This window comes from Apaloderma vittatum, unplaced genomic scaffold, assembly GCF_000703405.1.
Source record: "Apaloderma vittatum isolate BGI_N311 unplaced genomic scaffold, ASM70340v1 scaffold824, whole genome shotgun sequence".
Classification (NCBI taxonomy): domain Eukaryota; kingdom Metazoa; phylum Chordata; class Aves; order Trogoniformes; family Trogonidae; genus Apaloderma; species Apaloderma vittatum.
This window is the reverse complement of record NW_009710730.1, coordinates 53,212-68,015: the sequence shown is the minus strand read 5'-3', so window position 1 is coordinate 68,015 and position 14,804 is coordinate 53,212. Positions and strand designations below refer to the sequence as shown.

General features: G+C 39.1%; 1 protein-coding gene across 1 annotated transcript in view; it reads right to left on the bottom strand.

Annotated features, from left to right (window-relative positions):
• Positions 1-14,804, bottom strand: part of FGD4 (FYVE, RhoGEF and PH domain containing 4) — a 36,290-nt gene that overhangs the window by 18,341 nt on the left and 3,145 nt on the right. Inside the window, exons 2-3 of the mRNA XM_009867358.1 lie at positions 9,865-10,045; positions 6,434-6,920 (exon numbers count right to left, since the gene is read on the bottom strand). Of these exons, the coding sequence (XP_009865660.1) occupies positions 6,434-6,920; positions 9,865-9,956 (579 nt within the window). The 5' untranslated portion in view covers positions 9,957-10,045. The remainder of the gene's footprint in view (positions 1-6,433; positions 6,921-9,864; positions 10,046-14,804) is intronic.

The window sequence follows — 14,804 nt, the reverse complement described above, 5'->3', positions numbered from 1 at the left end:
TTACGGATAGGCTCAGCCTCGGCCAGTGGTGGGTCCCTCTTTGGAGCCGGCTGGCACTGGCTCTATCAAACTCGGGAAGCTTCTGGCAGCTTCTTGCAAGAAGCCACCCTGCAGTTCCCCCCCAGCCACCAGAATCTGGCCAGGCCCACCCAATACAAAAGCAAACCCTTCTAAAATACTGAAACGTTAGGGAAATGCCTCAGGCTCACAAGTGTCAGATTCAACAAAATGACACTTCCATTGGAAGACTCTTCTTCCAGATCCTGTGCTAGCGCAGCAAAGGGTTCACATCTAACAATGTCTGAGTCTTTCCTAAGCAAATGGCAGTCTTATCACAGTGCTTATGAGAAAATGGTGATTTTCTATACAAACTGTAGAAAATCTTAATTAAAAAAAAGAGGAGAGCTTGAAAGAGCTATTTCTGATTTCCAACTGCATGCTGCCTTCCACAAGACCATGATAAACATTTGCAAGTACATTTATAATGAAGGCTTGCAGAATCCTGAACAATAAAGCACAGCCTTCTTTTTCAAAGGACTTCAGTGGCTTTTTCCCCCTTTTCAGTATTCAGTAAGTATTCCAAATGCTAACATATTTCAATTCTAATCTGCAGTGTTAACAGTCACACCGCTACACGGCAAGCCTCCTCCCTAAATACCGGCTTTCCATAGTGACTTCAAAGCTGTTCATTAAATCTGTTTAAATCAGCATAGCAACCAGAGTAACCTACAGCACAGCATCTTAAGTGCTGTCAAGAGACATTGCAGGGAGCTGGAGGATTATCTATTACAGCTACAGCATGCTGTTTAGTGCAGCCTTTTACAAGGGATCTGACATGTGGACTTGAGGCATAAAACCACGGAAGCTACCGGTTCCTTGGCAAGGTTATTACTTTTTCTTCTTCTCTCCAAAACTCCACTTTCTCCCTGAAGCACTACTATAGAACCAGTCCACAGTTTTCAGAAGATTACTTGAACTAATTAAGGGAAAGAAAATCATACATAATAGACTCTAAACTATCAACGCAAAATAAGCAATTCAGAAAAAGCATTTAATTCTCACTTCTAAATCAGGGCAAATCCCTCTTACTCTCCTACTAGGCTCTCCCATCCTCTCAGTATCAACCTTACAACATCTTCCTCATTCTTGAACCTCAGTCTCCTTTCTACATCAGTCACACTATCCAACACAGGAACCTTCTATATTGAAAAAAATATACACCACAGATGAGTTAGTTTTTAATCACAGTGGTGTGTTCTTATTCTGGCATAAGAACATCTACCTAGAGTTATATCAGTGCAAGACTAAAATTGTATTGCTAGTCTTCTTTTAGGGAAGTCCTCTGTTTCCTGTCTCATCCTCTCAATATTAGCCCACAGGTTACATAAACTCTCAGTTGTGTTTTCTAACTAGTGCTAACTCCATCCTCCTACTCATCTACTTCAGTGCCTTAATTAGTATCCAACCTAAAGAAAAGCACCTGGTTGCTATGAGGTTGCTCCTCCAGTCTCCTACTTGAAACAAGAGGTCACAGGCTATGTTGCTACTTGTGGCATCCATCTCCTGACGAGCTTTTCTCTATAGAAGTGGCAGCCACATGTCGTGAGGATACAGGATGAACTGGGTGGACACATGGGTCCTGGCAGCACCATGCTACACGGCAAGGCACATTTGCTGGAAAGGGTCATTGTAGCACAAAGCCACTGCTACAGCTGGCATATATGTGTGTGTATAGAGAGATTTCCTGCTATCAGGGAATTCATTCACAGCCATCCCAACTCTGCTATGGCACACACCACGCTGTGCTGCACCTCTACTCCCAGCTACCCACCCGCTGCTCCTTGAAGCAGGCACAAATGGAGCAGCCAAGCTACGGGCTCGGGGCAGAAAGACCCCGAGGAGGGACTCAGCTTCTGCACACCTGAATTTGGCTGCTGCGACCAGCAGTAAGCAAGTCTTATAATTTGGACATAAATCCTGAATGATGTTTGTGAGAGTGAGAATGACACAGACCCACTCGTTATTAGAGCTGTTCAATAAAACAGCCTTGAAAAACCTTGTAGAGATAGTGGAGGAAAATTCTTAAAGGAAAAAACTTCAAAAGCCACAGAAAACATGAAGTTTGTATTCAACTTCTGAGAATTTTAATGCTTCCCTAAAGAATTACTGTATCAAATCTGTAAAGAATAACTGTACCAAATCTAATCATTAACAATAAAGGGAATTTTAACTCTCTTTGAAGTTGTAAGTTAAGTTTTATTTTTATGGGATAGAACCATAAATGCACATATCTCTTCACAAGTAGGAAAACAAGAGAACAGAAATTAAAGATATGGATTTTTTTTTCTGGAAAAGTTTTATATTTCTCTCCGATAATTTCTTTTTTAGTATATTAGTATTTATATCTGGTTCTTTGCCATTAAAAAAATTTACTGCAACAAAAATTTACTATAAGGTGTACCTGAACACATACTCTATTGTTTAAAGCACAATGTCAAGGATGTCAAGGAACATTTTAAACTCTTGTGACAATCCATAACACATGGCAATTCAATGTATAAAACCAAACAGAAATGCTTAGTGTCTTATATAGAGAACCCTCACCTTAGAGGTACATGATTTCAACGGCTGATCAAAATACCAGAAGTGTGAGATATCAGTAGGTGTATCAGGCAGGACTGAAAACTTGTATCTCTATGTGGATGCTTCCAGCAAGTATTTCACCTGGTCTAGTTAAATATTCTCTAGTACAAAGCTACACAACCTTAGAATCATTACATTACTATGGATGCTTAAGGAATTAAAGCAAGTAATTTCACCTAAATTGTTCTTGAACTCTGCAGTTAAGAAGAGGTATGAAAAATGCCGCTGAGCATATATGAATTTTTGGCACCTGTGTTCATAGGTCCTAACATTGTTTTTCCATTGTCCTAAACTTGCAAAAGTTATGCTAAATTAAAGCAGCCGTTACAGAAACCTAAATTCCAGTATAGCCATAACTTTTTAGCCAAAACTAACAGGAGCTATTTCCTATCAAGAAAACTATACCTACCAACATGATAGCGATGTTGTATATGATTCAATCCTATTTAGCTGTTGCCCTTGCCCCATTGGCATTGCGGTAATATATTAAGCAACACAGGGTGAGAGATCTAGAGTACAAACAAATACCCTTCAACCTATGTTGTTCTTGCTTGTTTGTAATGTTGACTTTGGTTTCAAGTAACTGATTGAGGTTTTCTTCTCTACAACCATTCATCACAGCTTCACAAATCAAAGCTTTCTTTTCTAAGTATTGGGAATACAAATGTAAATTTCCAGGAGAATTTAAGAACTTCATTATTCTCATGGGTCCTTAGTTTCTGAAATCAAGGAAAGCACTAAATTTTACAATACCTGCAATGAAAATCCTGAACGATGCTATCATCTTCTGGCATATTAACTGTACAACAGTCCACTGCACAAACGATTCTATGACTTTCTTGCACAGCAACTAAAAAAGCAGTAAAGAACCTAGTATCCCTAAAGGAGCGATTCTTCTCAAGAGAATTTATGCATTTATATTGGGTGCTAAAGAGATACAGCTTTGTTCATGATTTACTGTTGCTACAGACAACCAAAAAATTGTAGAACCAGGAATAAGCTGGTAGAACCTCTCACATGTTGCAACAGTAGAACATTTCTCGGCAGAAAGTTAACTTTGCAACACAGTTTCACCCTAATTAAATCAAAACTTCACCTTACATTTAGAAACATACAATCTCCACAGGGTTTGGCATCTGAAACACCAGAGGCCTCAGTATTGCTACTAAAAGGAGACATCAAGTCATGACTTTCTTAAAGATGCACAGTGGATTCTTCATCTGTGGCATGCATGCAGTCGATATCCCTATTTCCTACCAATCTCACAACAAATACCAAAGCATTTGTTGTCTTCAGTTAGTTCTAGCAGCAGATTTCTCACAAGATGTTATTCAGGAAGTTAATCAATTAGGATGTTCTTGTACTATTCAGCCTCCGCACCTTAGGCAAACCAAATTTTATGACAGAAGGTGCTGCTGCTACTGCAAGGCAGGAAACTTTCCACTTTTAATTATCTTTTTGCTTGTAATATTTGTGGTTTGTGACTTTCAGACTAGTTCAGTAAATAAGAGAAATTACTCTGGTCATGTGGGTTAAATGTTTCAGAATGCTGCGAAAGTTTTGTCTTGACTTTTCTAGAATCTACAATAATCTGACCTTAGTCAGATGTTCTAAGAGAACATTATTTCAAAGCAAGGTTTCCTTTCCACGCTTCAGAGGTAATATCTGCTCTGGTTTTGTATCATTCCCCAATTCAATTCATCCTTTCCAGGAGTGGACTTCATATACTTCTGCTGTACAGATATCCATTTACAAAGAGATATAGTACCACTGTACCTGAATTAGTAAATATGGCATACAAGAGACAAAAATACTTTGAATCAGTATCAAAATACATATATATACACATACATAATCAGGTTTAAATTTTATCTATGTCTCACATGTATCTGCCCCTATTGCTTTTACTCAATTGTACCTATACTTGCTTAATTAAAAAGGGCAGAATAGTGCTGCTAGTGTGTGCAGCGCAACTTCAGCTGGAATGCACCCCAGTTTTAAGATTCTTTACTAAGTGGATGCTTAGCAAAGTAAAATTACAGACTGTCTAAATGCTCTTACTTCTTCCCAAAGCCTGCTTGGACACAGAAACAGCTTAAAGCTTTACCACATACACCTCTCCTGTTTGTCATCAGCCTCCCCTAATTCCATACAGCATGGCCTTAGACCTCCAAAGGGCTGACTTCAATCCATAGGTTGCATTAATGTCAACTAAATCAGTGTTTGATTTTGTAAAGCACGGCCCTTAGATCAGTCTGTGGTAGACACGCTTCTTGATCTTGCTGGACTGAAGTGGACGTCCTTGTATCGCGAGTCAGCTGATATCTCAGGAAATGCTGCTGTGACCCAGTTCATTTCTACTGATTCAGTTCTCCACCAGCACTGACTTCGAGTTATCCTGCATGGCTTTGGTTTGTGTTTTTGCCCTTCAACACGAGTAAACAGTACAGTCACATTACACTTCAATGCTTGACTCTCAGTCAATATAGGACTGATCACATGTGTTGGTCCCACTAGCTCAAAGACAGATTTTGATGAGTTTGCTGTCATTAACATTTGCCCAGTTCCTGCCCAGACTTTAAAACTGCATTCCATTTCTGCTTTTTCCTGGAAATGTTACCAGCACCTTAATGCATGACTTGAATTCAAGCCTAACGTCGTTGCCCATGGAGTGTTCAGCACTTTATTGGCACAGAGAGGGGAAACAGGCATTACCGAACAGGAGATGGAAACAGAATAAGAGGTGTGGTAGGTTAAAGGTGCCTTGGGCTGTGACCAGGCTTATGTTTAGATGGGGATCATTACTGGCAAAACCATTCCCTAAGTCAAACAAGAAAACCCACACAACCCAGCGCCTTCTTGCAATTTTCTAGGATATTTTATCCTAGAATATACGAGAATTTAAGACATGCCTTTCTCATATAGAGAATCTACCCTCAAGTGTGCATGTATGTGACTCCTAGCCAACCAAACTCAGGGGCTTGGAGAGGTCTATAGTTAACTGATGCAGCTGTACTCCTGACAAGCAGTGATGAGCTTTATCAGTGCTCAGCTGTTTGGCTCTGGTGAAGAGGAAGGCCAGGAGGGTCCAGCCCAGCCCTCCCAGCCATGATACAGACAGAGCACAGGTGGACAAGAACACTTAATGATGTTCACTGTAGAACAACGCTTCAGTATGAGAAGGTAAATGGCTTAATCAAACTTTCAGAAGTAGAAATATGCACTATTTTTCAGCAATTAATTTCCCAAGACAGATTTTCTCCCACTCACTTATTTCCCTTAATTATTTAAAAGCAGCCTTATGAGGAAGCTCAAATTCATCACAACATAAGCTCTCCTTGCTAACAAGGCATATATTTAGTAAACTCTGAACCTTGTGTCTATCTGATGGCTAGACAGACTGCCACTGCCTTTCTAGCTTAGACTTAACAACTACATCCAAGTTAAGGATTCACATGACAGTTCTGCCTGAAGCTCTGAATTTTATTTTACGTACATCAACTAACATGTGTCCCTTGTAGTCTGGTCTGGCACAGCTGAAGCCTAGTGCTAAACATGTACACATATTTCAGGCACTTTTTTTAAAAAAAACCAAAACCCTCAGATAGCTAATGGAAAAAAGCAAATAGGGGCCAGGAGGAGAGCAAAACTTTTTTCCTGTCTTTTTTCCAGATGATAAATAACCAAAAGACTTTCAACTTTCTGACCTGCTCTTGGAAACTTACTTTTGTACATATAGAAAATACACAACGTAGTAACATAGCAAGAATGAAACAATTTGCCTCTTTACCTTTGTTTCTACAGGTTGATCTTGTTTACTGATTTCCTCAGTTGGTTCTTCCTTCGCATTAGTATTAATATCTAGATTTTCATTTTCACATGAGTGCAGCGTATCACTGCTTGGAGTCCTGTAGCTGCTGTTCAGCATCTGTTCTTCACAGGCAGTCACACTTTGCAGTGACTCTCTGGAAGTACTTTCTCTTTCCCCATTTATCAAGCTGCTGTTGATGGCATTATCTGGAACCGGGCTGGACACAGCAGAGCCACGATCGGGTAATCTCTTCTCCTCGTCTTCCGTCCGGTCTTGTGCTATTACTCCGTTGGCTGTGTGTAGCTGTACAACCTGAGTTTTGTCAGTATTACTGTTTCCCTGTTTTTGTAGTGGGTTCTGGGAGGGGAGTTTTGGCTGAGGTGATGGTGTTGACCCATATCTTCCTTGAGATTTAGGGATGTGAAGAACAGAGGGATCTTTCTTTAAATCACTAGGATTTAATGGGCTAAAAACATCAAACAAACAAAACATGGGTGAGAGAAAAGTTAAACACGGCACAATAGAAAGTCCTCAGTATGAGGAGTAGGAAAGTTGCAACATACAACCAATCCTTCCCAAACCATTTTTTCCTGTGTTGTTATTATCAAGGAGTTCAGCCCATCAAGACTTGAACTGCATTATTCCATAGGAACACCACAAACACGCATCTCTTACTGGAAACCCAGAGTGCCGTCCATGCTGATTCAGTGAATCCTCACGTGTCTTGAATTTCATTTTTAAAAAGGAAGGCAGTATGACCAACTACACATAACAGACCAGGGAACTGAGGCACTTATACAGGAAACAACTTTCCCAAAGTGCCCAGAAGACTGCTGGCAGAAATGGAGAAAGACTCGTGGTCTCCCAAGTCCCAGTCCAATGCTTAAACGAACAACCAGCCGGTTCCCTAATTGCCCCTTAATTACACAAAATACATTAAAAACATCCAAGAATATTTAGCATCCCTTTCCTTAGTTCAATCTGTTACAGGGGTAGCTTTAAACTCCTGTCCCATTTCTTCCCCCAGTTTTCTTATTTAACACTGTTCATTTGTCGTGTTACAGTCTTTACTGAAGGTTTTTTCCTCTATATTTTATCACCACTTAAACATATCCTATCCCTTGTTCATACCATTCATTATCTCTTTTTTCTGCTTTATTTTTGAGATTTATAATTTTAGGCCATATAAATGCTAGCCTTGTCTTTAAAAGTGCTTGACTTCATTATAGTTCTTAAAAAATAAAAATCATTGGAAGCTAAATAAAATCTACACATTTTTGTCTACATTTCTCAAGTCATATTCAACTTACAAAATGATACTATGACTATCCTCTAACATATTGTTCCCCATATGGACCATTAATCTTCTGGAAAGAAGACTGCTTCTAAACTGTATATTTACTCCTCCTTTACAGGACAGCTTACATAAATATTATAAACTTATTTTGCACTTCCATACACAGAGCTCAAAAAAATCTTAGACTAGTTTTGTCTTCTTCCATCATCTAATGAAAAAAAAAGAATCAGTTTTCCTTTAGTTGTGTGAAGATTCTGCGTTGCCTTTTTAAAATAAGCCTAACTCCAAGAGAGAATTAATTTTAATTTTTCAATTGCATGCACACAGTAAAGAGGTTTAATTAACTTTTTGCCATCCCTACATGTTTGTAGGCTGTACAGACTAATGAAAATAAGTTATCATAATTGACGATCGCAGCCTGCAGTTCATGAACATGCTACTTAGTCATTTGAAGACCAATAATTAAAAGTGAAGTTCACCTTCACAGAAGAGACACTTTGTGAGCTAAGCTCATTTAAGAAACAGGAATTGCTTCCACAGCCACAGCAGGATATTCCAAAAGTTGGCATGCTAATTATGAAAGTTTCTCATAAGCAGAGATCATAGAGTTGAGGAGAATTTAATCATTGGACAGATATTATTGGGTGTACTTACTGAATGATGTTGGCCAAAATGCAACTCAGCTTCCCCTTGTCCCCAAAAGAAAATGTTCCTACTTTTAAAAGTCTAAAAAGAAGAAAGATTTCCTTGCTTTTTTTATAGCCTCCTCTAATCCCATAATACTGAAAAGTTCCTGTACAACGCAGCAGGCATGTCTAGAAGGAAGAAACGCAGGGCTCATTGGTGTAGGGCACAACAAACCTGAGCAGCTTACTTTCAGAAAGGACAAAATTGTTTTTCTAAGGATATTACTCTGTTAGAAAGACTTCAGTTATGCTTTGGAGGAAGACTGAGAAACAAAGTAATAACAGGAGACTTGTGCTGGAGGAATTCACAGTACTTCCAGTGCTGCAGTATTTTTTTTTAGTTTCATCTTTGAGGAGCTGTCGTGACAATGTTCAATTAAGTCTCTGCCTAATGACAAAAGTTTCTTGCAGATGAAGCTCTGAAATTATTTCCATTCCACTAGACAACCGTAGTTTTGCAATGCTCAGCTGCTTTGATATAAAGGATTAAACTTCCCCCATCTTGAGAGGAAATACTTTCAATTAAAACCTTAATATTCTGGGCTCCTTGGGACGTGCTCTGTGGTATATCATGCATTTACTCCCATAGGGGGCATCCCTTCAGAACATCAGTATCCCGAGGAAACACAAGAAAGCCACGTTCAACACTTGCAACTCTCAGCTGTTACTGGACTATTTCTTGAACTGTTCCTCTGTCATGGGCTTTCTGGAACGTCGCTTTCTTTATACAAAGGAGATACATTCAGAATTTCTGTTTTAGAGCTTATAACGCTTGTCACATACATCTTATTAAAGACACATAAGTAGCATTATTTTGTAAAATAGTGGCTTGTGTGTCTCAAAGTTCCAAAGGTTTCCAGTAAAAAGCAGTACCAAAATTTAAGAACAGCAAGCTTTTCCACCAAAATCACCCAGTCCTGCCAAGAAAAAGGTTTAGAGAATGCATGCTGTTATCAATAAAAATAACTCATACAGTTGGCCTTCTTCATATGAATGAAGATGTTAAGACAGTATAAAAGGAAAATCAGAATTTCAAGTTTTTCTATATGCTTATAAATGGGCTTTGTTTTGCTTTCTGTATGAACAAAGAAAGATTAGCTCCAACGTTTCATTCTAAAATCAGCACTTATTTCAGTTTGCTGATATTTAAAAAGATATTTTGAAAGTGCTACAAGTTAGGTGGGGTCTTTTTTGTTTTGTTTTTGCAAGAAAAATTAAGACTATTACTTCCTGAAAGAGCACACCTTGTATGGGCCAAATATAAAATTGGGTTGCACCATTTCAGAACATGTGCAGTTTCAACATCAACTCCTCTGGCAGGGATGGGTTTGAGTGCTTTAAGGGTACTAACACTCTTCTTCATAGGTTCAAGTTCCAATAATCCCCACACAACCAAGTTACAAACCAGTTCAAACTCTATTACATACCTGCCTCCTTCAAAACGATTGATGAGATCTGACACTTTACTGGACTTTTCCTTTGCAACACTAGGAACAGGGGCGGGTGTCTCTTCCTCCATTCTTGGTTTCTGATTTGATAAAGCTTTATGCCTAGGGGTTTGGTATATAACAGGTGACACCTTCTGCAGATGAATTGGCTTTGGAGGCACTGCAAACAACAATCAACAACAACAACAATAATAATAATCAATTGCTCATGAACTGTTTCTCTGAGCTGCCAGAACATACATGTGATTTTTGCATAAGAGTTTACTACAGTAATGAAGAAGAGATGCACTTGGCATTACTTAACCTAAAGTTGCTTTACAAATAAAAGGTCTTCATATAGTTTTCTTTTTTATGCGTTGTCTGGTATCAGGCATCTTTCCTGGATAAAAGCTAAACCACAAGTTGCTTTAACAAGCTAGAAAATTAGGGTTTTTTCTTCTTTGTAGTGTACCATAGTAAACACATATGTGGCCTCCATAAATACAGGTTTTATTGTAAAAAAAGAACCTAAGGATCTAGGTGTGCTGTGAAGTTCAAGAGAGAGATTTAAAATGGTGCTCTAAAACTTTCATTCTTTACCTTCTTCCTCATGACCTTGATAACAATAGTGGGAAGGATATTTACCTTCAGCTTTGAGCTTCCTTTACTCACTGAGCCTTTGCCTATTTATACTACTGAAAACCTGGCTCCTTGAAAATATTTTTTTTATTCTTGCTCCTTCCAATCCCTGCTCTATGTCTTTCTAATTAGATTGTTAATGATCAGCCACTGTTTTATACAGCAGTGATTAGAACACAAAAGACAAGGTGACACATAAAGAAACTAAAGTCACAAGTGCTGGGGATCTTTCAATTAAATTTTATCCCTTTCAGCAACTATGTAGCATTTGTGGGCAGCAAAAGCACTTCACAGATAGGGCCTAAATGTATTCCACTATCAGATAAACACACCTCTGGCTCCATCAAAAAGCAAGACTTAACGGAAAGGTCTTTAATGCCCAAGAACACAACTCTGTTCATTTCCACACACACTCCCAAACCATATTGTGGGGAACTTGATATGAAATTGATGAACAAAGACTCTATTCACCCTTTAATAAAAAGCAGGCATATATTGGCAGGGAGTAGGGAATGCCCTGCCAGTAGAACCAGTGGCCCTGGGGTCTTGCTCACCACTCCACAGCCACCACTCTCCAAGACCCACCAGGGAGCAAACACGAAGCGAAGGAGGACAGGAATTGGTATTAGGAATCATGTGCAACTCCCACGGTAGAAAAATAAGCGCTAGTAGAGGATGCACGATAAATGGATGTGAAAAAGCGATTTTCCTCACATTGCTGATCTTAAGAGTAACTCGCTGACTTACTCTGGTAAACCTGTGCACCACAGGAATTAGCTTAAACCCTATCAACTGACATTTGAAAGCGTTGCTGAAGAAATTCTTGCAAATATACTACCAAAGCCTATGATAAACTTGAAGGAACAGCTGATTAAAGGTGACTTTCTATCTCTACCTTACAATAAATTTATATGAGATAATACTGCCCGTGCTTCCAATAATGTAACTGCACTTAAGTGGGATTGTAGTTATTGCTACAGTTTGAAAAGTACCATGATGGACTCTATGAAGAAGTTAACGTACCACAAAAAGCTTTAGACTTCAACCATATCAAATACAAATGATGATAAATGAACTAATCAGAGGGAGAATGGAATTACTGCATAGCAGATGCTTTTACTGTGTATATGTGTATCTTTGGTCCTTTCTAAAAATCCTTTTGATCGTTTAAAAAAAAAAAAAAAAAGAAATCATTATATTTATTTCCATAAGCAAAACAGCAAGTCTGGGGAAGGATGCAGTGCAGAAATGATGACTTAAAAATACTGCAATTTGCAAGTAGATACAGTGCAGTCCTGAAGCAAGCAAAATATCAAATTGTGCAACTACCCGACTAATGGTAGTAACTGGAGCCCCTCCCAAGAAGCCGCGTACATTTGCTCAGCCACAGCTGCAGTGCAGTGGAGCGGCTTTCCCTATATTCCCTCTTCTCAGGGAGTTTGGAGAAGGCCTGGCAGAATTAGGCCAATGAGCATCAGATAATTGTCCAAGCGCTGAATAGCTTGCTGAGCTGACAAAGGCGATGGGACAGCTGAAAAAGGCGACACAAGTGGGTCGGGGAAAAAAGCAGGACACATAATTGAGCATGGGCACTGCCACCCCCTCGGGGAGGAGACAGAAGGCAAAGAGGATGCTGGGTGGATTTACCACTCAGCACCACACTGGTCCGTAAAAACAGTTCTTGCTCTTGCAGCGGATTTTTTATAACCCACGGTCCTGTGAATTCTCTCGTACAACTCTTCAATTCTTTTGTACATCTCATCAAATGTTAATATCCTCAGAAGGATATATTAAAACTACTAAACTTGAGGGAATTAATGTCTACTGATAAAGCAGAAGGAATTAGTTGGAAGCTATTTTTATGCTGGGTCCACTGGGACAAAAATCAAATTCTAGGACACTGTGGAGGTGTCACACTCTTTTGCAGCTGTTATAGGAAAAAACCCTCAGCTTAGCAGCATTTCAGTAGGGCAAGCACAGGGAACCTCTGGCCACACTGGGCAATCCCCATATATTGAAAATCCCTGTACTGTCATCAGAGGAGAACCACAAGCGAAACAGCCAAAACAATTCACTAATGCAAGACACTTTCCTCTTTAATTCCTATTCCAATCTAACAGACAGAATTTCCCCTAATCAGCTGATCCTGTAGCTACTATAAGTTTTAGAAATAGAGAAATGGAAAAAAGACAGTCACAAGACCAATTAACAGAAAAGAAATGGTAGTGTAAAAAAAACCTACCACAACAACAACAAAACAAAAAAGAAAACTCAACCCATAAACCTTCCTGTAAGGTCAACCTTGTTAGCAGGGATTATGGAAAACAAATTCCATTAATTCTCCCCTCAATGTACTTCTGTAATGCATTGTTTAAATCAGATTATTTTCAGTGTGCACACAGAAAGGATCTTAAAGGAAAAAAAGGAAAAAAGAAAAAAGAGAAAAGACTGGCCCATTGTAATACCGTGCATAATACTAAGCTCTGTTTGAGTCTATAAATACTCTTGTCTCTACACTGCAGAGTTTTGAGCTCATTAGGAGATATGAACTGCATATTCTGCCCAAAGAAAACCCCTCAGTATATTCAGGTACTTGCTATTGTATAACACTAGTCAAAATACTTAAGATATAAGCTCCAGCGGCTAGTTGTGCATTCAACTTTGTATACACACATAAGGAAATTAGAGGCAATGCTACAAATGACTCAAAAGGTGCAACCTCCAAAGCAAAGGTTTAGCAAAGAACATTTCTCTTAGAGGAATATTGAGTGTATACTTTCTATGTGTTTAACTCCTGCTGGTTAAAAATGCTGCTGTGCTTTGATTAAATGAAAACACAGTTAGAAGTTCCTGTGGTAAGCAACTATAGCTCTCCTGGCTGAGTCTTCCTTCATCAAACCCTTGCATGCACCATCACCTTCAGGAAGATCAAATGAGAACAGCTGGACAGATGCCAAAGGCTTACATTGCCAAGAAGAGCACAAAATAACTAGTAACCTAGACTCAGCAGAAAAAGCCATGTCCTCTTTCATATGTACACTTCCACATTTTTATATCACATCAGAACAAGTAAGAAAGAAGGCCAATAATAATCAGATGTACTTTCTTCTCTCATTTGTTCACTTCCTGGAGGGCTTTAGCAGTTCTGTTGATAAGAGACGTTGCTACAGGTTTCTTAAAGCACCAGTGAGATTGGCAAGCCTAGTTACAAACAGCTCTCAGTTTTAGTTCAATTCATCTTTAATTGTAGAAGTTTAATTTCCCAGAAAAGTACAGTCTGCATCCCAAAACCTTAAGAGGTTTTTCAGCTTTTCTGGGCCCAGTTAACTGTAATTGTTAATTACAATTAACTAAGAAGGAGGACAGGTCTGATGCTACACAGCAGTCAGCTAAAACTGACTGCTGAAATCTATGTGTGGAATGCTTTGTGTCTACATCATCTTGCAGCAGTACAAACCAGGCCGTCTTCTGGAGTGGAAAATCATCTCCAAGCCAAACAAAAATGCCTCTTCAGTCTCAGCAGGACATTCACAAATACTCCTAAGCACTCATTAGAAAAATTTAAATGAGCAACTGATGCACTGTCTTGAACTGACGAGACACTTCATTGCTTTCAAGAAGTGTTGACATTTCAACATATTTTCCATCCTACAATAAAACTGCCTGGTACAGCCAACAGTTTCAGTGCCCAGTATTTATTAACTGAGCATCATACAAAACCCATGCAAGAAGTTCAAAGAGCAGAAAATAGAAGAAGCTAGGAAAAAAAATGGTCACTTTGTACATACAATCATAGAATCATTTAGGTTGGAAAAGACCTTTATGCTCAAGTCCAGCTGTTAACCTAGCAACACCAGGTTCACCACTAAAATGCCAGGTCCAACACTCCACATGCATTCGGCGATTGCTAGGTTCAGATCACTCTCCAAACATTTGTAGGTGTGGGCAACTCTCATATTTTCTAAGAATTTGCTTCATCTCTCATGCATCGTATTTGCCTTGGAACTCAGTATTGTATTTTGCAATCTCCACTGACCATCTCCAGTCCGAATTAGTGCACTGTATCAGAGAATGCCTTGCATTGATGCAAAGGCAAAGCACCATGTTTCCCAGCTGGTAGAGACTGCAACTGCTTTTCTCTGCAGTCCTGATTTCTTTGCTTAACTCCCTCATTGGCCTTCAGTCGGTTTCAGGCTTTGTTCCAAATTTGCAAAGATTTTCATGAATCAAACTGTACTCGACAGAGAAATCTGACATATGAATTGCTAAATTGTTAATGGAAGGAATTACTGGGGAACAAA